Genomic DNA, 27,009 nt, shown 5'->3' with positions numbered 1-27,009 from the left:
ACGGTTGTCATATTACTGCAACTTGTGAAACCAGAAATGTCAAGCTTGTGTGCAGGTTTGTCGAACCGTCGTGAAATCACCCGCTACGTTATAAAAATAAAAAGCTGGAACAAGAAATAAAGGCAAAATTTTTGAAGCCTTAAAAAAAGTCAATTAGGGAATTTATTTAAAACTTCCATAGTAAACATTTTTTTTTATTTCAACACAAAAAAGAGAGACAAAAAGGGAGATAATTTCAGCCACGGAAATGACAACATGCCTAAAATCTATGATAAAAATGTAAATGGACACACTAAAAACAGCACTTGAGGCCAGAGAACAGCAGCAGGAGGGGGGTGGGGGTGGGTGGAGAACAGTGGGAGAGTACGAGCCGGGGAGGGTGTAGTGTGGTTGAGCCCACCTGGGCTAAAACAATGAGGAACTCATTAGAGCCGTTTCTCGGAACTGCAACTGCTAGTATGTTTCAGCTCAAGTGCTCAAAGTCATGGAAACTAAAGTGCAGCTGAACTTCTGCAACGCAACGGGCAGGGCCCCGGAGTGCAGTGGACTGGCGCTACGGAAGCAGAATCGTTTTCCGGGCTCAACTAGCTTCCCTGAAGCGTTGCGCTTTAAAAAAAAAAAAAATAAGGCTAGACTGTTTTCAGGGCTGAGAGCGGACTGCTTTTGGACAGCCGGTCACCCGGTCTGCGACAATCGTAAAACGCACAACGTAACGATCGAAAAGCGTTTGAAGTTTCTTCCGCGTTTTCCCCTCGCCGTGACAACAACAGACAGGCATCGCGGGGGGTTCTACAGCAGGCTAATCAGTCACTTACGGTTAATTACATTTTCAGTGTTGCGTGGATTAAATGGGCGTTTCTTCTTCGAGCGAACACACGGCTAACGCTATTCATTCAACCCGCAATGCGGTTCTTCCAGTTTGGTGGTTGCTAAAATGGATGAGGGGGAAAGAAAACGTAGTGTGGACATTCAGTTCAGCCCAAAGACCTTGGGGTGCCTCAGTTGTCATAATGACATCACAAAGTGAGGACCGTCTTCATGCACTCTGTGCTCCAACCGTTTCTGCAAATGAAAAATTAACACAGAAACCCCAAATTAAAAAAAAATGCACATTCAAAACACAACAAATGACACTCACCCTAATAAAGCAGTGATCAAAACAAGTACCACTGACTAAATTATCCATAGAAATTTTAAATGCATTGCCTGAGAAGCAGTCATTGGAAACAACGCCATTTGATCTCAGCGACACTACACTTCCACCTAGGAATGAAAAATACCACTTAATGTCCCAAATGTAGAGGACAGCCATGCCACACATGACCTGAGGCTACGCTTAATAGTCACCAATAAGGAGAAATGACACGGACTGTAAAAGCGGATTGGCTACCTGGCTCTTTGAGGGTTTGAGTGTTTCCCACAAGCCCCGTCAGCCCATCCACGTTCCCGTTGATGATCTCCACCGACAGGTTGTTGTTCTGCTGCTCTTCTGCGATTCTCTTGCGAAGCTCGGCCTTTAGATCAGGAAGAGGAGGAGGAGGAGGAGAAGGAGGAGGAGGAACAGGTTATTCGTGCACAGCTTCTACACTATAAAAACAACCATAGGATACTTATGACCGAAGTCCAGGGATTTCCGTAATTAATGAACGTAATGAACGTTTCGATGAGTGCTTCTCAACCCACACATCTGTGGATAAGTGGATGGCCTGTTTATTTTCCTGTTCAATTACAAAAAATGAAACATAAAAACCCACTCAGATGGTTTGCAGTGTCACATGATTCTCCCTCCCCTCATAAAGCAATAAAAAAGGCTTTATTATTCTGTAAATCAAGCTGCACAATTATGTAATCTGCCAAAGGTTGAGAGCCACTACATTTTTTATAGCAAATTTTGACAGTGTAATGGGACTACTTATGTCTTGCTTAGACCTTTGCAATCCATGCCGGTAACCTTGCTTAAAACACGGTTATCTGAAAGGAGAAGAGCGGATCGTTTCTCATTTTAAAAAGGCCCAAAGCCTGCGTTTGGTTAATAATGCATACCTCACACAGAGTGGAGAGCTGCAGGGGAACGCCTTCCACTTTCACAAAATCATCTTCGTCCGACTTCTGGCTCAAATTCCCAGACCCAACCTCCTGCAAGAGCAGACGTTCGACACGGTTTCAACCCCCCCGGTACTTAAAATGCGCTTAAACATTTCAAGCCACCCTCGACTGAATTCGCCAAAAACACATTTACGCGAGTCAATACAACAAATACGACAAAAGGAGGAGCACATTTATAATGGAAAAGAAGGGAATGGATATTACTCATCCCCAGGGAACTCTTGTCAACTAAAGCAAGACCACATTAAACATACATTTCAAAAATTACTGCATCTTAAAGTTTCAATATTCAATACAAAACAGAACACCGCACTTCAGCCCAACCCAGTGCACAGCAGACCAGCAGTACCCCATGCTATCAGCACAGCCCTACATTAACTCCTGCACTCATTTTAAGGTGTGAGATCACAAATATGCAATTAGAACGTTCTTAACTGAACATTCTAATGCTGATGTAGTGTGTGTGTGTGTGTGTGTGTGTGTGTGCGCACATGAAGTTCGCTCTGCATTAGGACCCTGGGCTTAGTGAAATTCAGTGGGGGGAGTGAGGGGGGGCGGGGGTTGCTTACGTCTTCATTGACGATGACGGGGGAGTCCGTGTCCGGGCTGCAGGCCACCGAGCCCTCAGGGGACGACCCTTTTTCGGTGGGTGCTTTGGGGGCCCCCCTGCCCTCGCCCTCATCCTGGGGGGCCTGGCCTTCAGCAGCTCCCAGGTCACCACTCCCCCTCTCCTTCAACGTGGGAGACGCCACCTCCATGGTTTCAGACTGGACCATTCTCACCTCTGTTTTGGGGGGGGGGGGGGGGGGGGTGGTAACTGTTAGCTTTCTGCACATGAATCCTGCCTCAGTGTTCTTCACTGGCACTGATCTTTACAGCACGTACCATCACAGCTTCCTGCAGGCTCCAGGCCACACTTCCCACTTCCAGATGCCCTCCTTGCCCCCTGGACTGACAGCTGCCAAAACACAGTAAGACACAATCGTGACACAGACCCAGCACTTAGCCCAGAATGAAACCTGTGAAGAGTGGGCATTGCTCACACACTAAACTAGTAAACCCATCAGCTGACCTGTTTTTGACATCTCCAAAGCACTCCATATACATCGATTCCTCACCATTATCCTGAGTCTAACCACACATTCCTTACACCAACTCGACTGTCTGCTGTACTTCAGTCTGTAAACATTAGGTGAGCCCAGTGTCCATGGACACAGCCCTTTCTGAATTTCACAAGGCCCATCGAACTGCAATGCTTTTGCGGCAGAGAGACAGAGCTCGCTGTGTTCAGAATCGGGAGTATGTTGCTGGTCTACAGAGTGTGTGGTTCAACAGCAGTCTGCCTCAGAGAGGGGCGTGTCTATCTCACCTGCTCAGGTGTGGGCGGAGCACTGCCGCAGGCCTGCAGGTAGGCCAGGGTGTCCCCACGCTCGGCCTTCAGCTCCTCCTCCTCCTCTTCCTCCTCATCCTGCTGCTCCGCCTGCTCACTGCTGCAGCTGCTACGTGCCTGGCTCTCTGCTCTCAGCAGGCCTATCGGTGAACAGGGAATAAGCATCGTAAACACAGAGCACCTCAGGGCAGTTGTGCCATTAAAAACAACTCCACGCTGGTTCAGTCTGCCCTTTATTAGCAAACAAGGACACGCAGTGTCACTGATACGAAGCACCGCTCTTATGTAGCACCTCCCGGTACTGTGCCTGTGGTCATCTCCACAACCTAGCAGAAGTGCTAAAACAATAAAGAGTGGTTTTACGCGCAGCACAGGCTGACACAGCAGAAATCCCTGAAAGCGTCACCCAGCTCAGCTATTTGATTGCTAATAGCTCCCCCTTGTGGATAATCTTGAGTATAAATAAATGTGAGTGAGTTACAAGTCAGGTCTATGAAGTGCTTCACATTTAAAAAGTAGCCCAGAAAATCCTTGGAAAATGAGCTGTCTACAGACCCCCCCCCCTCCCTCTCTGTCCCCTACATAGCCCCCCTCCCTCTCTGTCCCCTACATAGCCCCCCTCCCTCTCTGTCCCCTACAGAGCCCCCCTCCCTCACTGTCCCCTACATAGCCCCCCTCCCTCTCTGTCCCCTACAGAGCCCCCCTCCCTCACTGTCCCCTACAGAGCCCTCTCTGGGACACCTCACCGGCCTCACCATGCCCAGCTTCGTCTCCATCGCCATGGTGACGTGCAGCTCCCTCTTCGGCCTCGTCTTTGTCCTGCAGAGCAGGAAGTCCCAGGGTAAGACTCGTGTACAGAGGTTACACCCTGCGTTTGCATTTTGGTAAACGTCTAAAGGCACCAGTGTACCTGCCCTTGTCCTATGTTATTCAACAGAGCAGCCGCATTGCTAAGGATCAGCTTTTGCACTGGCACGAGTCAACAGTCCATCTTCCAAGACATCAGTTGTGCCCGTGAATTTCAAATAGAAAGACCACCATGTGTCTTCTCCCTCACGATGACTCTGGGCTCATAACCAATGACATCATTGTCCCCCAATATCCTAAAATAGGATATTGACTGGCTCGTACTTCAAACAGACAGAGCTACTATAAACCACAGTCACTTACTTTGTCTTCATCACTAAACACTGCAGAAAAGGACCCTTCACCCTCAACGGTTTTCCTCTCCTGCAAGACAAGATGAGCACCGTACTTCATATTCTTTAAAAAAAAAAATTTTTTTATATCACACAAGGGAAGAAACAGACAACCCCCTCCCACACACACACGCACACACACACCTCAGAGCGAGTGTGTTTCACGGCTGGGGGGTCCGGCTTTCTGGCGGCTCTCCCCTGCATGAGGCTGAAGAAGGCCAGCTCGTTGAAGAGGATCTCAGAGATCATGACCAGCAGGTCCTCCCCACACTCCTTCAGCATCCTGCCCATCATCCTGCTCAGGTTCTCCTGCAGCCCAACACCACAGTACAGCTAAAGGCCCGCTTTCTGCTACTGTACAGCACAGCCAAACACCACAGTACCATACTGCATCAAGTCATCTGAATTACCTGGAATCAATAATTAAAAGCAAATACTCCTCGGTTAACCTGCAAAACTACGTTGAAAAATAATTGATGACACCCTGTACTAATGATATGAAGTTCTAACAGAGGTAGTAATAGTAATGGTAGAGGTAATAGCAGTAGCCATAACAGTAATAGTAGGTAGTAACATTAGTAGTAGTAACAGTAGCAGTAATGGTAGCACTAGTGGTAACAGTAATAGCAGGTAGTAATATTAGTGGTAGTAACAGTAGCAGTAACGGTAGCACCAGTAGTAACAGTATTAGTAGACAGCAATATTGGTGCTAGTAATGGTAGCACTAGTAGTTTCAGTAATAACTGTATCAGTGACTGTAACAGTGCTTGTAAGGACTGACCTTCAGGATGCGGTCCAGCTGTCGGTGGAGGAAGCGGATGAACTCCCTGCTCTCGTTGGCCCGCTGCAGGAGGGAGAGCACCATGCTCCGGACCGAGCCCAGGAGCTGCGGGGAGCACACCTCCTCCATGTGCTCCTGCGGGAGGACAGCCCAAAACAGACGCGTCAGACACGGCTCCGCACCGAGGCCCACCTGCTGCACCGCCCGAGTATCGTCTACACACTACAGCTGCCCCCATCAGGCCTCGCACACGTCAGTCTAACAACAGGGATGCTGAGGCCTCTACTCGGAGGAAATGAATGGGGTTATAGGTGCTTTCTGTAATAAAACAACTCCAGGGATGTTGTGGAAGGGACCCATTTTGCCTTGAAGAACGGGTGATTGAAGTGAACACAACAGCTAAGGACGCAGTGATGTTAGTTTAAAGCACGGGATGGGCACGTATTTAAAAACGTCTCGGGCTGCTGAAATTTTGACATCTTGCGCTGGAAGCGAATGCTAAAATGCTTCAATCGCGCTAGAAAGAGACAAAGTGCCAAGGATGCTACATTAAACCCCCTCGTTTTTTCACTGCCAGTCCATTAGAATTTAAATGAACTGAAGAAATTGTTTTTTAAGGGTTTCAGATTAGGCATCTTGCTTGGAATACAAATAGCGCTATTCCAATTCAGCCATGCTCTCTCAGTTTCAAAGGAAGAAGTGAAACGCAATTAAACAAATCAGTGCAACAGCGAACACCATGTACCGGCAGAGATCTATTCACTGTTCTGGAGACGGGCAGTGGCACAGACTCGGGTCATTTTGAGAACCAGACAGGAAGTGTAAATCCTGTGCTTCCGGGTCAGTTTCCCCCACCTTCAGGAACGGGATGACCTCAGTCATGATGGCTTTGATCTGCCTGTCCAGCTGCTCCGTGTCGACCTGCGGACAACGGGCATCCCCGGGCACATGTCCCAAACAGCTGGACCCATCACCGGCACCTTCAAAAACCAGGAGACACTGTCACAATGCGGAACATAACACTGCGATATGTTCAGTACCAAATAGATATTTTCAGTGCACTGACCTTCTACACTGTACTGTTTAAGTGAGAAGCAAATGACATGCAACCAAAATGGATGCCGTGTCCCTGCTTGGCATCATGAATACAAACAACTGACACTTGAATGGTAAGATGTAACGTGTCCAATACGGAGCCATCAGTGCAGACGAGGAGGAGGACGGTACGGCACCTTCCTGTGATGCTGGCACAGAGTCGTCCCCAGCGCTCTGCTGGTTCTCCCTCATCCTCGCCAGCGCCCTGTCCAGGTGGATCACAGTGTCCCCTGCAGGACGGGAGGAGGAACGCGCGTTAAATATAGTCAGCGGTACAATGGCGCTCTTTCCTCCTCGTCCTCCACGCTTACCCAGATCGTCGCTGGCGAAGGGCTCCAGGTTGGAGGAGGTGGAGAGGGGGCTCTCGTTGTCCCCGGCGTCTCTGTTGCTCAGCCTCCTGACGGGGTTCAGGTTGTTCCGGGCAGTCTTTTCGCAAACATCCTGAAGACAGCGCATTTATGAGCGAGAACAACTGACCTGAGCACATACACTCAAGCATTAACACACCCCTCTTTCTCAAATAAGGACTCAATTACAAACACCAAGAGCGCTGGCTTCAGCTGGGATACACGCTAATCCACTTAAAAACATTTCATATTTACTTGGAAAATCACTTCATCCCAGGTCTTACAGGGATTATATTTGATAGCTGGTACAAAGTTACATCTGGAGATTTTTTTTTTTCTTGGGGAATATTTGGAACTGAACATGGTCATAAGAATTTTTAGGCAGAGGGTGATGGGGAGTGTGTTCCCCAGTAAAACTGTTTAAGGTCATGTGGTGTTTTTAGGAGGGCATTGAGGGGCGTGCTTATGAACGGGCTGCTCCTCACCGCGTCGCTCGTGGCCCTGCTGGTCGGCTCGCTGGGCGTGAGCTCCGAGTTGGAGGCGGTGGCCCAGGCCAGCGGGCCCAGCGGATTGGGCCGCCCTCCGGCCGTGTCCCTGTCAGTCAGGTGCCTGGTGACCACGTCCTGCAGGACCCAGAGGGAGGGGCATGGGTTAAATCTCCGCCCCCAAAAACGCTCACAGCTTATAATGAACAAGCACACAAGTGTAACTCCACACAGCCACAACTCCCCCCCCCCCCCCCCCCCACCAATCCCATCTCTCTCTGCACAACTCTCTGCTCCCTCTGTGTAAATGTACCTCTCCATTTATTTTATTCTTGTGTTACATGGAAGAGAGCCATAGCGCAGGAGCTAATGCACGCGCACACAGCCAATCGCAGGCCGTACCTGCAGGGAGTAGAGCGCTCGCTGGCGCAGGTAGTCCGTGTTCAGCAGCTGGAGTTCGTGGAAGAGCTCGATGAGGAAGTGCGGTCTGGATTCGTTCTGGGAGATGAGGGAGGCCACTTCCGCGTATATGGTCTCCCGCAGGGCCTCGAACAGGGAGAAGTCGCTGCTGGTGTCTGCAAAGACAGAGCATGTCTTAATGCACACTTTCCCGCCTGAAAACAGACCGTTTCCTGTTTGTCGCATTTCACATTTTAAACTGAATAGCTGTCACGATCAGACCCTTTCCCCTGGGTAAGAATGTATATCAAAAACTAGATAGGATAATAATAAACCCTTTCAATAATTTAGTAGCAGCTTATTATTTTCCAGAAATGATTATTTCCAAATAGACGAACTGGGAAACTCTAATACAGAGCAGCCTTTCGTTGTAGTGAAAGACTCAGTTCTGTGGAGCTCCGACTTTCAAATGGAAGAAAGCTGTAAGAAACCAGGCCACTGGATCATGTTCATCAGCTATTTTCCACTGCATCATGATGGGAGCTTTACTTGAGGGATTTTTTTGTCTTCCTTTGCATTATTTACATAATTATTTTTTAAAGTAATGAAAAAGCAAAAGGAAACACTCATATAAAACTCCCATCACGATGAAGTGGTGTTCTTTTTTTTTTTTTACTGCCTGACGATGTGACTAGACCTCGTTAGCATTAACATTTTAAATAAGTCTGTTTCTGAAAATGACTGTGGCTTTCTGTGCAGAAAACAGCAATTAGTTCTGCAGGAGCACTCTGTGTACTGTTACAGTGGAGACCTCAGTGCTCTCTTTCCTGGAGCCAGAAATGGGAAATTGCACTTTTTTTCTCCAATCCCACCTGAATTTGGACTATGCACGAGTGTGCTCAAGTACGCCCTCTGCTGCCAGATCAGGGGAGAGAAGTCAACTTGTGTTCTTCTCTGAAACATGCATTCACTGAGTGAGCTACCGAGCAGCCTTTTTAGACCTTTTTAAAGTGGAAATACTTCAGCAATGTCCAACTCCAAAAACTCAGAGATAAGCACACATTGTATAATTTAAGTAACACATACATAAACAAAACACAAAGTCTTAATAAACAGTTAAAAATATGTCCCAGTCTCACAAGGAAAAATACTGCAGCACAGAGTTTACAGAAATGGGTTTGTAATCAGAGAAGATGGTTGTGGGTTCAAATCCTAATAACTGGAGTACAGTGGAAAGGTCCTTCACCCGAATCATTTCACCTCCCACAGCTACACTTAAATGAGCCCTCTCCGATAGCATTGTGTTACAGGTGGAGTGCCAGCAGACGTGAGTGCAGAATGTGCTCTCTCACTCTCGCTAAGGCTAGGATTAGGAGCTGGTTTCAGGCTGTTAGTAAGGCGTGCACAGGTTTGAGGAGGTACCCTGACCCCATTAGAAAGCCCGGGGAAAAGAGAGGCGCTACAGTGCTTGCTGATTGGCTGCGGAGATGTGGCGGGTGGGGCTTTACCTGCTGCTTCAGTGCATGCGTTTCTGTTAGAGTGGAGTGGTGCGCTCCAAGCCAACGCTGTGAGGAATTAGGGGACAGATAAGGGTGACAACGTAAAACCCAACCAAACCCACGGATTAAAAAAAAACTAATCAAACAGTGTAGGGGACAGGCTCTCTCCTCCGCTAAGCCTTAAGCTTACATTTGTGCAGCTCATTCGCCCCACAGAGACAAACCTTAATGGAAATGATAAAAAAAAAAAGAAAAACTGAATCTTTAAATGAAATGTTAAAAAAAGTAGAAATATTTTACTGCTAAATACCTGTGCCAAGTGAACATCCCTGTGCTGTGGCAGCCATGCTGTAGTTTATATTAGCCCTGAGCTGGAGCAGCTGTGCTGTAGTGAATATTGGCCCTGTGCAGTAGCGGCTGTGCTGTAGTGAATATTAGCTTTGTGCTGTAGCGGCTGCGCAGTAGTGAATATTAGCCCTGTGCTGTAGCGGCTGTGCAGTAGTGAATATTAGTGCTGTGTTGTACTGAAGTGGCTGCGCAGTAGTGAATATCAGCACTGTGCTGTAGTGGCTGTGCAGTAGTGAATATTAGTGCTGTGTTGTACTGAAGTGGCTGTGCAGTAGTGAATATTAGCCCTGTGCTGTAGCGGCTGTGCAGTAGTGAATATTAGCCCTGTGCTGTAGCGGCTGTGCTGTAGTGAACATCAGCACTGTGTTGTAGTGGCTGTGCAGTAGTGAATATTAGTGCTGTGTTGTACTGAAGTGGCTGTGCAGTAGTGAACATTAGCCCTGTGCTGTAGCGGCTGTGCTGTAGTGAATATTAGCCCTGTGCTGTAGCGGCTGTGCTGTAGTGAATATCAGCACTGTGCTGTAGTGGCTGTGCAGTAGTGAATATTAGTGCTGTGCTGTAACGGCTGTGCTGTAGTGAATATCAGCACTGTGTTGTAGTGGCTGTGCAGTAGTGAATATTAGTGCTGTGTTGTACTGAAGTGGCTGTGCAGTAGTGAACATTAGCCCTGTGCTGTAGTGAATATTAGCCCTGTGCTGTAGCGGCTGTGCAGTAGTGAACATTAGCCCTGTGCTGTAGTGAATATTAGCCCTGTGCAGTAGCGGCTGTGCAGTAGTGAATATTAGCCCTGTGCTGTAGCGGCTGTGCTGTAGTGAACATTAGCCCTGTGCTGTAGCGGCTGTGCTGTAGTGAACATTAGCCCTGTGCTGTAGTTAACATACGGGCTCACCTGAGGACGGCTCGTTGGCGTGCCTCACTTTGATCTTGCTGTCCAGTTTCTCCTGGGTCAGCCTGTCCAGCAGGCGCTTCTGCTCCCGCTGCTTGGCGAGGGGGGCGGGGGCGGGGTCGCGGCCGTACTCGCTGGCGCTGGACACGCTGTCCGTCCCCTGGGCCGAGGGAGCGGGGCAGCACTCCGCCGAAATGTCCCCTGCGCGCCAACACCCAGTTTAACAGCACACCTGCGCTTCATACTGACCCACCTCAACACACGCTGCTTAACACTATCACCAGAGCAGCATACATCTATTAACACTGCCCCAGTGTAACATTCACATCCCTTTACACTGCCCCAGTGAAACACACATCATTTACACCGACCCAGTTTAATACACTTGTATATCTTTATATTGCCCCAGTTACAAAAACCTTCTGCTCTTTGCACTGACCCAGTTTAACACACAGGCGTCCTTTTACACCGACCCAGTTTAACACAAACTGCCTGTCACTGTCTGAGGCAGAAAAAAATGCGGCTTTATTTTTACCGGCAATACTTCAACCACATTCTGACCCGTCATCTGCTGTATACATACTTTACATGCAGGGTAATTTAAGTTTGTGTACGTATGTAAATGAAATGCATGCGCGAAGAGTGTGTGGGTGTGTGCACGCATGCAGAAACACACGGACCTGCGTTTCGGGCGTGGCCCTTGCTCCTCTTCCTCTTGGCGGTGGGGGTCTTGTCCCGCGTGGCCAGGCTGGCCTGGGCGGAGGCCTTCCTGCCGCAGCGGAAGGTTCTGGTGATGGTGGTGGGGTCGGCCGGGTCCGGCAGGCTGCTCAGGCTCTCCAGGGACTCCGGGTGGAACAGCCGGGTCCTGCCGGCCCGGGGCGGGGGGGAGGGGGACCCCTCGTCCTCCCGCTCGGGGGTCCGGCGGAGGCGGGCGCCCCCGTCTGCCGGGACGGGGCGCCGCTCCACCCTCGCGGCTCGGGCGGGGTTCGGCCGGCCTGCGCCCGCCTGGTCCCCTCCCTCTGCCCCTTTCTGCGTGCTGTCAGACAGACAGACAGACATAAAAACATAGACAGACAGACAGTCAGTCAGACAGACACACACACACTGGAACACTGCCACTACAAGCATGCCTGAAATGACATAAACTTGCTTGCATTTTCCCTACAATATGGCAACATTATCAGACTTAAAGATTTAGCTCCAAAGCGAAATGAGCAAGAAATACAATGTAACAGAAACAATACACAAATACAGAAAGGCAGACACTAAATATAACGAGAAATAATCCCCAGCTCATATTCTACTGAAAAGACCAAGGTGTTCTACGTGCGTTCTTTATTTAAATTTTAAGATAAACAGAAGTGGCCTACTTGGGTGATGATGTCCCACTTTTACTGCAGAGCAGACTTTCAAGACTTTGAAAATCACCAAAGGAGCCAAGAGGATGGACAGGTCTCAGGAGCTGCAGATCTAGTTACTACAGAGAATCTGTGGGCGGGGCCTGGTAGTCGGGGGTTACCGTTTGTCCGCTCCGCCGGCGGCGGTCCTGTCCTGCTGGGGGGGGCGGGGGCGGTGGCGGGGGGAAGCTCATGTACTCCGTCCGGGCGGAGGAGTTGTGGTCCATCTGCTGCTGGGCGGCGGCCTGCCCGAAATCAGGGGCGAACAAGGGGCTGAACCCCAACCCTGAGCGCAGAGAGGGAGAGCGAAGGATTGGCACACCGCACGCCACTCAGGAGACGGACACATTTCAGCACGAATTGCAGGAAACAGGGCCGTCTTAACGGGGCACCTCCCATTTACTTAATACAGCGCTTCTCCAGTCAGGACCCTCTTTGGTAATAGGACATTTCTGAACACCCCACCTCCCCTCCCCCTCGCCCCCTTGAACCCTCACTGCACGCCCCCCCCCCCCCACCAGATTGAGAACCAGTGGCCTAATACGAGTGTGAATTACACTCCTGTATTTGAGTAGGGCCTGCACGCACACTAAAGTATGAAAGACCAAACAATGCGCAGGCTTTAAGAAGCCTTGCGGTACCCTGCAAACCGTGCTGAGAGAACTGCCCCTCGTCTCCTCCCGTCTCATAGCAACACACCACCGCCCTAATCAGGGCACCGACAGCGAGGACGCGCACCTCCAGGAGGGCCCGTACCGGAGGGAAGGAGAGACGGGGAGAAGCCGGCCAGTCCGGGCAGGCCCACAGCGCCGGGCGGGATGGGGAAGGGCGGGGCGAAGGTGCCGGGGGAGGCGGGGCGGCCGCGCTGCTGCGCGGGCTGGCACTGCTGCTGCTGCTGCTGCTGGAGGAGCAGGTCGTTCAGCAGCTGCTTCAACCTGCAAACCGGGTTCCGCATTCGTTAGCGCGCCGCGGCTAAAGGCTTGCGGCGCAGGGACCGCTCGCGCTCAAACGCGCCCGTCTTTACCTCTGCGCGTTGTTCTGTTGCCACGCCAACTGCGTGTAGCACTGGTTGAGCTGGTGCATGACCATGTGCACCTGCGGGGAGCCGACGTTGCTGGGGATGACGCTGTACGGAGTGGAGAGGAGAGACTGCAGCAAACAGGACAGAGACTACAGAGGGAGGGAGAGAGAGAGGGAGACGGTGAGAGGGAGAGAGAGAGGAAGGAGAAAGAGAGAGGGTGAGGGTGAGAAAGGGAGTGGAGAGAGACCGAGACATACAGAGAATGAGAGAGAGAGTGGGATAAAGAGAGAGGGAGAGGGGGATAGAGAAAAGGACTGTTATAAGAACATGCGTATGTGTGAACAGCGCAGCGTAGCTCTCTGAACCTCGGAGGGGTCACAGACCTGCTGGTCGTGCAGGAGCGTCTGGCACATGACGGTGCTGAACTCCAGCTGTTTCTGCAGCTGGGTCACCTGCTCCTGCCAGTGCTGCTGGCCCTCCAGTGGGGAGCGTGCCCAGGCCCAGCGCATGTTCTCCTGCCTCCGCCCCCCGGCCCCGCCCTCGGCCCCGCCCTGCTGCTGCTGCTGCTGCTGCTGCCTGCTCCTGGCCTTCGCCCGCCCCCTGGAGGACGGGCCCGGGACGGCGCCCGCCGGGTACGGGTTCGAGGTTTTCAGACCGCTGAGACAGGAGCAAAAGAAGAGGCAGCGTTTACACCAGCGCAGATGTCATTTACCTGCCCACGTACAGCAACACCAGAGTAATTCATCAGAGTAAATTAAACACAGCCAATTAAACACTGGAGAACAGAATTTCTTACTGGAGCTTGAAATTGTCAAGTTTATATTTGATATTTTTTAATATGAAATATTTAAATAATTAAAAGTTCACAGAATTTTTTTTAAAGCGTCAAATTCGATGTATCAAACAAAAAAATCTACCAACAGTTCTTACAAGGCAGTTTTTTTTTTTTTTTCATGAACATCAAATGCTAATTATAAACATTTCTCTCAGAATCAAACTAGATCACACTAGAGCACAGTAAAGGCAGTGATCCTCTCAAAGCGGTGTTTAATGGAAACAGACTGGAGCCACCACATTACGGCTAATTCCACACCAGCGGAATGAGCCCCACCCCCCCCCACCCCCAGAGGCTGGAGCTTTCCTCACAAACCTCTCATTGGACTTGCGCCCGCTGAAGGAAGCCTGGGTCCGGCTGGTGTACAGGGGCAGGTCCTCGCTGGAGCTGGAGTCTGCCTCCTCTTCCTCCTCCTCAGCCCCCGTTTCTGAGGGGTAGCAGTCCTCCTCCTCCTCCAGGTGGCGTGGTGTGGACCCGCCCCATGTGGCCATGGTCCTGTGGAGGAATCCCAAATTTATATCACACCGATCTCCGTCGACACCACCCCCACAGATGAAAGGAGTCCTATAAACTTGTTTTTCCTTCCTGCAACAAATCCCAAATCCTCACACTCCTTTACACCATACCTCACTCAGAGTCCAAGTCTTAAGGGACCTCTGAGTACTAAATTAGGCAACAAGTCTCAAGATTGAGTTTCTGAAAACAGATTCTAAGTCTTAAGATTCTAAGACCTCCGAGTATATTCCTTCTTGCAACAAAATCCAAATCTTTACACTCCCTACACCACCCCAGAGAACCTCCCATGCCACAGACCCCCCCCGCGCTCACCTCTCGTCCCTGCTCAGTGGCTGCTGGGTGGGCAGGGCCGGGGGCGGGGCCAGGCAGGCGGAGTCAGGCGGCTCCCTCCGCCTCTGCTGCTCGGCCATCAGCCCCTCCAGCTGCTTCCTCCTCTGCCTCAGCTCCTCCCGCAGGATCTGGTGCCGCCGAATCTCCGAGAAGAGCTGAAAGCGGAGGAGGGGCGTAACTCCGTAACCCTGCCAGCAGAGGGCAGCGCTGCGCCTGCGAGCCGCGAAGAGGGCCAGCGGGCCTCTACCTCGTTTTCCGGGGCGAGCTCCTCCGGGGGGTCGGGTTGGGCTCCGCTGGCGCCGGCGCTGGGGGTGGAGGCCACCTCGGGGGGTTTCCTGGGGCCCTGGGCCTGGCTCGCCGTGCTGGACATGGACGACTGGAAGAGGCAGGAAACGCTCCATTAGAATGGGGCAACCTAACCAGGATAATTACCACTCACTGGAGACGGCCAATACTGGTCCCTAAAGACCAGGACCAGCAAGCAATACAACACTGCCTCACTAAACTGTGATACAGAAAATAAGACTACACACACACTACAACACACTCATAACTCATGAACTCATAATCCAACCCACTGAAATGCACCTGCAAAAGCCCCCACCTGCACACGCCCATAAGCAGACCCCGCCCTTTGACCTCGAGAGTGCTGCACCAGCAGGACAGGGACCGGTGCTGTGCCTGTAAGTTGAGCCAGGTGTTCTAAACCTGTAAGTTGGAAGCAGGTGTTCTGTACCTGTAAGTCGGGGGGCAGGTGTGCTGCACCTGGAAGATGGAGGCAGGTGTTCTGTACCTGTAAGTCAGGGGACAGACCTTCCGTACCTGAAAGTCGGGGCAGGCCCACTGCAGGTCCTGGATCTTTCCCTGGATCTCGGAGAGGCGCTGCCGCTCCTCCTGCAGCCTCTCCAGCTCCCGCTGCTGCTGCTTCAGCTTGGCTTGATAGAACTTCTCCCTGCCACACCACAGGTAAAGCACAGTCTCAACCACCAGAACAGCCCTACAATCTGCACTACAGCGCCCCCTGCTGCACCACAGGTAAAGCACAGAGTCTCAACCACCATAACAGCCCTACAATCTGTACTACAGCGCCCCCTGCCGCACCACAGGTAAAGCACAGAGTCTCAACCACCATAACAGCCCTACAATCTGTACTACAGCGCCCCCTGCCGCACCACAGGTAAAGCACAGAGTCTCAACCACCATAACAGCCCTACAATCTGTACTACAGCGCCCCCTGCTGCACCACGGGCAAAGCACAGGTCTCAACCACCATGACAGCCCTACAATCTACACTATAGCGCCCCCTGCTGCACCACGGGCAAAGCACAGGTCTCAACAAACATGACAACACTGTATCCGCTCTACAGCACCTGCCTGTCACACCACAGGTCTCAACCAACACACCAAATTGTATCCGCTCCACAATTACAATGTCCACATATTAGAGTCATAGTAGAATGGAAGGGAAGGCTGCATTTCAGCACAAACTAAATGCACTAAAACACAAAATGCACAGAATTTTGCTCACTGAAATAGGCTTGCATAGGTTCACATAAAACAGAAGCAATGATCATGCATGACAAAGGTATAGCAGTACGACTCATGTGAGCGTAAAGCGCAGTGAAGCGTGAGCCCGGTTCTGACCCAAGCACAGGGCGGTGGCTCACCTGGCAGCCTCGGTCGCAGAGGGGTCCCTCTGGGGTTTGGCGACGGACGCTCGGGCGTTGTTGGGCTGCTGGACCGGCCCCTCCTCCTCGTTAGCCGTGGTCCCGTCCGTGTCGTCGCTCTGGCGGTGAAAAAGCGGACGAACACACCAGTGACCAGGCTGAGGCTGCTGCGTTTGCAGCGCAACCCCATAAACACCCCGCTGTTAGCATCACACAGCTGTTAGCATCCGTGACAGCGGCCACAAGGCCCATTAATGCACCGATGGGATTGGCTGAAGGGTTGCCAGGTAAACCAGCCTCACCTGCACCATGGCGACCAGCTCCTGCAGCTGCCTCAGCTTCTGCTTGGCGGACTGGAGGCGGCGGACCTTGTGCTCCAGCTCCGGATCCTCGGCCAGGCTGCTCCTGCGGCTCGAACCCGAGCCGTCGCTCCCCGGCCCCCTCTCCCGCGCCTCCTCTTCATCCACCAGCCCCTCCTCTTCTTCATCATCCTCCTCCTCTTCCTCCTCTTCGTCTTCGCTGCCGTCTTTGGCCTCGTTGTAGGGGTGGTACCTGTTGTACTGGCACTCTGCACGAGACACAGTGTCGCCATGGTCACCAGAGAGTCCGCAGGTGAAGACTTACAGGCTAGACCGTACATTTTTCCTAAATAAGTAAAGAACAGGGCCCTGTTTCACAAAGCAGGGTTACGGGGTTAGCTGGAAAACCGCGCTGAGTAAAACCCGGAGTCCTCTCAAATCTGGAACATGGACCTAAGCAGAAAGAGCTGTTCCGGGATTTACTCAGCGCTCTGGGACGGACTGGCCCGTCTCACCTATGGCAGAGGGGAAGCTGAGGCTCCTCAGGTTGGCCGCAGAGCGGTTGTTGATCTCGCAGTCCGTGTTCAGCCTCCCGTCCCGGTTGTTGGTTCCGTGAGAGCCAGATAGGCCGCTCACGTCCACCCAGTTCCCAGCATGCCGAGGGTTTCTGAGGAAAGACGCATTTATTCAAAGGTCAGCGGTTCAGTTGCACCCAGTTCAATGCACAGAGCCCCTGGTATTCCACACAATCATTTTTTACACGCCAGACCTCCCGCTCAACGCTTGCGCCCACACCGGACCGCATTCGGATACGCCATGATCCAGCCTCCCCCCCAGCCGAGTGCTCGCCTGATGTTGGTGACCGGCCCGGGGTTCTCCTGCTCGGAGTCGAACATGGCCTCGGTGTCGTCGTCCTCCTCCTTGACGTTCTCGTTGACGGTGTCGGCCATCATGTCGGAGGACTGCTCGTAGTACTGCACCAGCTCCCTCAGCTCGTTCAGCCGCTTATGGACCTCCTTCAGCTTCCTGCATCAGTGTTACAAAATGGAGACACAATGAGTGACACGGTCACAGAATGGACTCTCAATGAGCCACAAAGTCAGAGAATGGAATAACCCATATACATATATATATATACACACATTTTTGACCTGTATATAATAGAGGAAGAAATGCATGACCTTCATATACTTAACAGAATAACCCAGAAAGAAGTACAAAATAATTCAACAACCCACACAGACAGAAATGCTTGAGAACACACAAACGATAACAAGGAAGCTAGCCTAGGCTACCTTACCATGTAAAATTAGCCCCAGTTTAAAGAAACAGACATTTACAAAGAACTTAATAACATATTAAATTCCAAAAATAAATTACCCAGACAATTTACTGTGGAGGAAAGTAAGGTCTTATAAACTGGACAACAGTAGCTCAATCTAATGATTTTTAGGTTCAGCACATTCTGTTCAGTCAGTGATGACTCCCTAAGGAGGAGGGGAAAAAGGGGCTGCCTAAATTTAAGTGTGAAAGTGGGTCACAAGGCTCCTGGGAGAGAGCACTCTGATCCAGGCCAGGATGAGGACTGGGAAATCCCTTCCTCTTTCTCTTCCTCTCTCTGTAGGAAAGCTCTCCTTTTCTACTGCCAAGTGCTAAGCCATAGCACTAGCTCACTGGTCCTACAAAGCACATCCTCTCCCAAACAGCCAATACTGAAGACTTCTGCCAAGCAGTCAAGAGCTTTCAGTTTAATCTCTTACATACAAAGACGAGTGGTTAGTTTGACAACCTTGTTTACTTTTCGGTGATTGGCTGCCTGTGTGGCCTCTTGATTGATTTAATTTTTGTTTTCTGGGGCTTTTAACAGATTGCATCTTCATCTGACAGACTGGTCGACTGATACGCTAGCTGACTGACTGATTACCAGCCGAATGATCGATCGCCTGGAAACCAGTCGCTAACTGATTAACTGGCCAACCAACATACCTGAGTTTATCTGGGGGGTTGGCGCCGTCCTCCGGCTGCGGCTCGCGGTAGGAGGGGGCGGGGTCATGTCTGATGACCACGCCGACGCGGCCATTCAGCTCCCTGTTGACGGCAGAGGGGCGTTCCACAGAGGACCTCGGCTCCGCCCCTCGCTGACAGAAGCTGGACATCATCCCTCCATCTGACGGCACATCAAGGCGAGCCACAAGAGACGCCCATTTAACATGCAACTCTACAGTACACGACCATAAACCTACACTATGGGTGCCACTGACTTCAGCATTTATGGTTAATATTCAGGTCAGGACCAAAGCCCATAGCCATCAGTTAAATGCAAGGCGCACACAATTATTTTGCAGGAAGGAAAAAGGCCATCGTTATAGGACTGCATTTTTACATTCTGCAACATACACTCATGATCAAATGTTATATACACCATGTGATATGCAAGTACGGGGCAAAAGCAAACACTGTTGTTCACCCATGGTCTCTCCACCACCAGTGTAAGAGCACTCACAGTAAGGTGTTCAGTGTGTGGTCTCTCAGTGTAAGAGCACTCACAGTAAGGTGTTCAGTGTGTGGTCTCTCAGTGTAAGAGCACTCACAGTAAGGTGTTCAGTGTGTGGTCTCTCAGTGTAAGAGCACTCACAGTAAGGTGTTCAGCGTGTGGTCTCTCAGTGTAAGAGCACTCACAGTAAGGTGTTCAGCGTGTGGTCTCTCAGTGTAAGAGCACTCACAGGATCTGTTGTTCAGCGTGTGGTCTCTCAGTGTAAGAGCACTCACAGTAAGGTGTTCAGTGTGTGGTCTCTCAGTGTAAGAGCACTCACAGTAAGGTGTTCAGTGTGTGGTCTCTCAGTGTAAGAGCACTCACAGGATCTGTTGTTCAGTGTGTGGTCTCTCAGTGTAAGAGCACTCACAGTAAGGTGTTCAGTGTGTGGTCTCTCAGTGTAAGAGCACTCACAGTAAGGTGTTCAGTGTGTGGTCTCTCAGTGTAAGAGCACTCACAGTAAGGTGTTCAGTGTGTGGTCTCTCAGTGTAAGAGCACTCACAGTAAGGTGTTCAGTGTGTGGTCTCTCAGTGTAAGAGCACTCACAGTAAGGTGTTCAGTGTGTGGTCTCTCAGTGTAAGAGCACTCACAGTAAGGTGTTCAGTGTGTGGTCTCTCAGTGTAAGAGCACTCACAGTAAGGTGTTCAGTGTGTGGTCTCTCAGTGTAAGAGCACTCACAGGATCTGTTGTTCAGCGTGTGGTCCCTCAGGGTGTGCAGCTCTTCCAGGATCTTGTCCATGGTCTCCTTCTTGTCCTGCAGCTCCTGGAGCTTGGTCAGCCGAGCGCTGGTCACGGCTGCGGGGGCGGGCTGGGGGCGGGGCGGAGGAGGCGCCCGCAATCTGGAGACCTCCCTGGCCAGGGACAGGCTCTCCGCCTGCCTCCGGTTGTCTGGAACCACCTTTGTCTGGCAAAAAACATGTGTGGTGAAGCTCTTTCCTTATACAAGTTACCACAGCAGGTTGCAGACCTCCAAACAAATTCAGTGACAAAGTGAGTGTGACTTGGGCAACTGATACTAATAATACTCATAAATACAATAGCAAAATAAAAATCAAATCACCAAGATCCAGTCTACCTGTGTGTCATGAAGCTGGTTGTGGAAACGCTGAATTAAATCGTTCAGCTCGTCGTTCAGCTCAGAGGTGATGCTGAGGCCAGAAACACTGCCTGTCGTTTCTGTTATCACTGGAGACATGGAGAGAAACCAGTCAGTTAAGGGTAAACACGACAGGAGCGAGCACCATACTGCCAAAACAGGCAGTCAGAAATCTATACATGTTAAAATTGAAAAGCTATTTCAATTTTCATTTTCATTAACATTTGGCTTTGCGCATCTCTCTCACTCAGACATTATCCTGCCATGTTCTTTTTGTACAAACCCTGAAATGGGGGGGAAAAAACAAAACATATTTGCCATAGCTTTGACTATTTAGGCTAGGTGTGGGCTATAATGTAACAGCTATTTTTTTTAATTATTTTTTCATTTCAGCAGGATTTTATCTCAGAGAAAGAGAACTCCTTTTCACCACAGATCTGGGAGCAGGGAGGACCTGCACGAGGCCGAGTGCTCTCACTTCACACACTTTCATCGTGTGTTAGCATGTCACCAGCGGCGCTGGGGAGCCTCACCCGTGTCGTCCATGGCCGCGCCCGCCCGCGGGGCGCCGTGCTGCATGGCCATGAGCGCCTCCTGCTGGCCGCGCAGAGCGCGCAGCTGCTCCTGCTGCATCAGCATCTGCTTCAGCAGCTCCTGCTGCCTGCGCAGATTCTCCAGCTCCTCCTCTTCCTCCTCCTTTGCCCCCGCACGCCTGGCCCTGCCCTGAGACACGCAGTGACAATTAGTGAAGCCACGTCCAAAAAAGACCCCCCCCGCACCCCACCACCTTCTCCAGGGAACCAATCCTGAAACAACGTTTTCGTCGACCACTAGGTGCTTTTAGTTATTCTCGCCTTTTTTTTTTTTTTTTTTTTAAAAGATATTTAAGAAAGTCATCCGTTTTGACTGTCAAACCGAACTTACAATTTTTTTTAGTCAAAATGTTTTATTTATATGGTTTTTTTTTAAAATCAGGACCCACTAAACAGGCAAATATAGTTCCTGTGACCCTCTTATTTAGAACAGCTCAACAAACATTTGCAGCATGTCAAAACTGGTTTCCCAACATATGCACCTTGTGTAATGTTGCATTTGCTTGGTGTGAATGCCAGTGTGAAGTGTGTGAAATACAAGTCTATATTTTCCAGTATTTATCTTGTGACTCACACCAGCCCCAAAGTCCAGTTTGGGAAACATGGCTCTAGCACACCAGGGTCACACAGGGTTGCTAGGGATCGCTATCGTTTAGATTTTTCCAACACTGGTGCAAAAACAACACTTTTAAAAACGGTAGCGATGCCTGAACCAATACCTTCTTTAAACTAAAGAGCAAACAGTAATAAGCATGTCTTTTTAAACGCAACGGCAAAGAAACTGAGCAATTTAATGTTTTATTTGTCTAAATTATGCTTTACACTTACGTTTCGCTTTTCGTATTTTAACCGAGTTTAACGTTAGCCAGCTCGCTAACGGTACCTGCTGTCGCTGACCGAGTCGACCGACTGAGTGCAACGCTAGCTAGTGGAGGCGTGTGGCACCGAAATCTACATTGCGATTCAGTAAGGTAGGCACCGGCCTATGGGAGCTGTGGCTGTAGCGGTGCCGGGGTTCGGTACCCAGCCCTGGGTGTGGTGCTTGGGAGAGAGGCTGGCTGTCAGGACTGCCCCACTTACGACAGCAGCAGACCCCTCGGGCCTCGCCTCAACGTTCAGGGAGAGGCTCTCGGCCGCCAAGTCCATGGGGCGGACCTCGTCTTCGTCGTTCTGTCCGGCCTGCGGAGAGCGGTACGAGAACGTTAGCTTGGGGGCTCGTTTCCGCGATGACATCAGCAGCGGGCGAACAGCTATGTTCTCCTGCAAACCTCGCTCCACTGTTAAACGTTCACGACTGCAAGGTGTTACAGCGCCGTCCAGGCAAAAAAAAAAAAAAAAAAAAAAAAAACGTATTAAATTCAGCAAATAGTGAAGATGATTTTGGCAATGGCATGCTCGAGGGGAGGGAGAACCACAAAAACAGGGCAAAAATGAGGCCATGCCAACTTAACCGCAACACAGACCTGTAAAAGCATGACGAGCGTGCGAACAGGAAGCGCAGCGTGGACAGAGAAATAATCGTCGTTCCATAAAATGTTTGGGTTCAGAACGGCCAATGAAAACACATTTTGGTTAGTAGCCCCCATGCATAGGAAAAAAAAAAAAAAAAAAAAGAAATCTCGGTATACTGACCAACATCTTTTGAAGGTATCTCAAGTAGGACTTTTCCTGCTCCTTTAGGTGCACTATTAGGTGCGATAAACGCTCGACATTGGCGGGGATATCGTTTTTCTCCACCAGGTCGTCCCTTATGGTGCTGGCCTTGCCAATATACTCCCTAATCTGAACAAGCTTGCTGACGACCTGAGGGAAGCATACAGCACAACACATTCTGCTTTAGGCACGGACAGCCGCGGCAGGTTCGGCGCTGATCCCGCGCATTTCTCCGCCGCCTTCGGTAACGGGCTTGATCTTTGTGTACTGATTTTCCGCGCAGAACGCGCACGAGCGTGCCGATCTCTAAGGGACGTGGTTCGCCCCGTGCAAGCGGCGATCCACCCGTCAACTGGACAAGCACCGATTCACAGACCCTGGAATCTGCTCAGTATTGATTCGTTAAAGAGCTCGCTTAAAATCATCTTTGTGCAAAGTTGTTCCACGGGGAATCATTTTACTACCAGCCAACAGCACAGCTAGCGCGTTTTCTGGGACATCTTGACTTTTGAACATCAAACACTCGGCAAAAGCATAAGTCAAATATGTTTTATGTCCCCCCCCCCCCCCCCCCCCCCCAGTTAACTCTTGCACAATCCTCCAGAGACACTATATGGGCAAACAGAAAGTTTTTTATTTTTTTTATTTTTAATAATCAAAGAAGGTCAAAGGTTACCTGGCTGCTGTCAATCCCTGGTTCTCTTCTCCCATCATCCCCTGCTCCTCGCTCTGTCCTGCTGCCCTCCTTACTTAGATCGCAGGCTGCCAGGTCCAAGCTCAGGGTCTGCTTTTTGGCGCCCCTGCTGGTGGACGGTGGCACTGCGGCTGAAGGGGCCGCGGCAGATGACTCCTTGCTTTTGTTCGTGTTCACGTGGAGCGGTAAAAATTTGAAGGCCTTTTTGGTGTCGGCCAGCTGTCTCTGGTTGTTTGCAGCTGTGACTCGCCCCTGAGAGTCACTCCCAATGCTTCTCTGTAAAGCACATTTGATAAAATGCATATTCATTCATTTCTCACATTAACCTCATGAAGTACTACAGATGCAGTTCATAATTCCAAGTAGAGCAGGGCAGGCTAAGATTAAGGTGTGACATTGAGGTGTACGAAAACACACCAAGTCAGATGTTTACACCTTCAAATCCAGTAATATATCCTACTACAGTATAACATTTCTAGTGTGTGCCTATGTGATCTGCAAGCACAATTTTATAGTATGTCTGATATAAACATAGAAAGCTCACATTTGGCTTGTGTAGTATGGCAAACCGACAAGCATTTTAAGAATATTACATATTATTGAGTAGGCCCTGGTGTGATTTCAACAGCACTGCTCTTAAGCTGGGCTGCATCTTATACGCCCAGTTCATCAAACGGCATGCTGGGAACGTGAGGATTTCAGACCCACCTCATCTAAATCGGTGAAGTTGATCCTCTGCCTGAGCCTCTCCAGCTCGGCCTGGTCCGGCACGGACATCTGCGTCGAGTACTTTGCGTGGGGGAAGGAGTGGGGGGTGCGGCCCCGCCTTCGCCCCGCCCCCGGGGTGGACTCCGGCGAGATGTCGTTGGTCACCCGGCTCTCCACCGCCGCTCCGCACTTCTTTCGGTTCTTCTCCGAGGGCCGGTTGGCCTTCTTCTGTTGGGCGCCCCAGTCCTGAGAAAGACACAAACTTCCTGTTATAGATGCTAATTATAAATAAATAAATAAATACACATTCAGAACAGACCTTGTACACCAATACTTCCTGTGGAACCACAACCCATGCACACGGTTCAACCTCAAGTGTCTTAATTATTACAGCTTAGTAGGGTGATCAACTAAGAGTAAACACAGAGCTATAAGACACCTTACCTTGAAATTAGTAGGCTATATATTACCGCACAAACATTTCTGTCAGTCAGCATTTTGACTGGCTGTTCTTATATTTTATCATTAAAATGCACCAAAGTACCATACATTTCCAAAGACCAATTTTTTTTTTTACAATTTCCAATATGTATAATGAATGGTATCATGCAAAGAACATTAAGAAAAAAACAATAAAACTTCATAAGGTCATGATACAGTCAAACACACACCGACCCCTCCAATACATATGTTATTACCATATTGTTTAACCTGTCTTCTAGGCTGCCGTTGCTGGTAGCCCAGTTCGGCAGATCTTGATCATCTGCACAGTCGTCAAATGGCGTCCCTCCTGTTGCCATCCTCAAACCACCCTGCACCTGTCGAGGATAAAATCCTCATTAACCAGTGACAAGTGTTCTGCACATGCTGACCATAATGCCAAACGGTAGCTACTGATGGACTGTTTACATACATGCACGCGCTCAACGTTAATATACTCTTAAATAACTTGGCTGCAATCAAATACAACTGTAAATCTGTTAATTGAACAATTTTGAGATCATAACACCCAGGGCTTAATGCAACACAAAAGACTTCTACAATCAAATCGAGCAACTAATGTTGTAACAGGAGTTAGCAAACTTATGCCACTTCGAAAACAGCAGCATTCTGATACTGTGGGAATTCATCTTATAAATCCATGACAGCAAACACTGCAACCTTTCAAGTCAATGAAAGCTTGGTACACAGCCATGAACTACATATATCCAGTCAGCTTTATCATCTACTTCAGTTGGCTAACGTCTAAACTAAATCGACGATTTATAAATCTGCCTTACAAACAACGATTCCAAAAAAAATACATTAAAAAAACACGAGGTAAACAGTAAACAAGTCAGCGCGGCAGTAACATAGCTGCGTGAAATTGATCCAATCAAGCCACGTTTAGATATACTGACCTCCTGGTATAACTTTCTTACCTGAAGAACTCGCGTCTCAATCGAATGTACTTATCTTCCCAATAAACTGCACGTTATGGATAAACGTTAAATTGGCTACGCGACGACAAACAACAGCTATTTAGCCTTCTCTTTGTACCGTTAACTGGCACTGTTGCTCATAATCCCGCTAGTTTTCCCGGTAAAACACCACAATTCCCTCCACTTCACAAACTCGACAGCTAACAGTCAGCAACCGAGTCCAACTTTTCAAACAATAGAACGGCCTCCCACCAACGGTGACCCACGGCCAACTTGAATTAACATGAGCTACAAGGAACAATGAAGTCCCAGACTACCCGCCAGCGAAGGCGAAACTAACGCTATACGAGACAGCTAACTTACGATGCTAGCCACTTAAATTAGCTACTTGGATATCGATTCTTGTTAGCAAACACGAAGAACAAAATTATTCTGCATGTCATTTTCGTCTCTTTTGGAATATCTAGCTCGCATGATTCAACAGGTTGAATGATGGCTAAGTAAGATAGTTCCACTGGTGAACTTAACGTTACCACAATGTTCAGTGTGTGATCAAGAATTCCATCAATTATGGTGACGACTGTCGATGGGAAAGAGCACTGCCACTCGCACTGATGGTTGGTTATAACAAGATAACTCAACAAAAAGAGAACAAACTTTATTCAGCGACATGCACCGGTTAATAATACACAATGTCACTTCGGAAAGTTGCTGGGAGCTGACCTTCGTTACCATGGTAACCCTTGCTGGGCCAGTCTGTTGAAAACTTCTCAGGTGGTTAGCTAACGTCAAACAAATAGACTACAACCTTGCGCCAAAAAAAACACACACGCCCCTACAGCAGATGTGGTACATGGTTAATTAAACTGCCTAGCTAAAGTTCATTAAAGCATATGTCGGCTAATGCTGACTCAGTTAACAGAGGGTCGCACACACAATATGTGGCCTCTTAGAAAACGTTAGCCAGCTAGCTAACGTTATCTATTTTTACACGACAAGCACGTTCCCATTAAGAGTGTGCCGATAAGGTACCTAATTTTATAGCCTGACTAGCTCACATCAACAACATACGCACATTTAAGCTGTAGACTACAGCCAAATAGTTTACACAAATCCCCAACACTCATTCTGTCACTATTGTAACGTTAGAGGATAGCTATTAGCTATCGATAACGGTGCAGATCACTAGCCATAGAGCGAGCTGGTACCTGACAACGGAATACGATTTCTATTAATAACATACATAATATAAAAAAAACATATAGACTAACCAGCTACGGTGGAGGCAGACCACAATGCAGTGAGGTGTGTTTCCTGAAATCAAAACTGCCACAGTAGCGATATCGAATTTGGAAGTTGCGATATAGGTAGACAGCGACCTAGCAGATAGCTTGTAAGCTAACGTTACAGACGCAAACGGCTGGCTGGCTAGCTAGCATTAATAAGCTGACATAAAGTACGAATGTGAAATGTATTACCTAGTTAATTATATAAACAAAACAGGCTGCAGCTCTAGATCATAAAATCCCACAGTGTGATCAGACGAAGATGTATATATCTCTCGAAACGTCTTGCTGTGCCTGTTCAGCTAACGTGCTGTATGTCATAACTCTAGATCGGCCGCCATCTTTCACTGCAAGCATGCGGAAAGATATGGCTGTTACCAATAGTTACCGGTTTACAAACATTAAGCATTAATTACACATCTTTA

General features: G+C 49.5%; 1 protein-coding gene across 1 annotated transcript; it reads right to left on the bottom strand.

Moving 5' to 3' along the window:
* Positions 1-612: 612 nt before the first annotated feature.
* pcm1 (pericentriolar material 1) lies at positions 613-26,934 on the bottom strand. Its single transcript, XM_035420001.1, is given in 41 exon segments — positions 613-1,062; positions 1,391-1,514; positions 2,044-2,136; positions 2,676-2,890; positions 2,992-3,064; positions 3,476-3,636; positions 4,243-4,315; positions 4,667-4,726; positions 4,840-5,004; positions 5,477-5,611; positions 6,332-6,456; positions 6,709-6,801; positions 6,883-7,012; positions 7,404-7,541; positions 7,806-7,978; positions 9,311-9,367; positions 10,539-10,736; positions 11,216-11,381; positions 11,383-11,571; positions 12,055-12,218; positions 12,671-12,867; positions 12,957-13,102; positions 13,337-13,610; positions 14,104-14,283; positions 14,617-14,789; positions 14,882-15,010; positions 15,457-15,586; positions 16,302-16,420; positions 16,604-16,869; positions 17,116-17,267; positions 17,450-17,626; positions 18,587-18,767; positions 19,812-20,037; positions 20,209-20,318; positions 20,763-20,952; positions 21,903-22,001; positions 22,455-22,625; positions 23,152-23,445; positions 23,878-24,123; positions 24,576-24,695; positions 26,777-26,934. Coding segments are annotated over 40 exon segments (6,120 nt in total). The 5' UTR covers positions 24,678-24,695; positions 26,777-26,934; the 3' UTR covers positions 613-1,036.
* Positions 26,935-27,009: the final 75 nt, after the last annotated feature.

The sequence above is a fragment of the Anguilla anguilla genome, chromosome 5 (genome assembly GCF_013347855.1).
Source record: "Anguilla anguilla isolate fAngAng1 chromosome 5, fAngAng1.pri, whole genome shotgun sequence".
NCBI classification, from domain to species: domain Eukaryota; kingdom Metazoa; phylum Chordata; class Actinopteri; order Anguilliformes; family Anguillidae; genus Anguilla; species Anguilla anguilla.
Note: the sequence above shows the minus strand (reverse complement) of the source record. Positions and strands in the feature narration are given on the sequence as shown.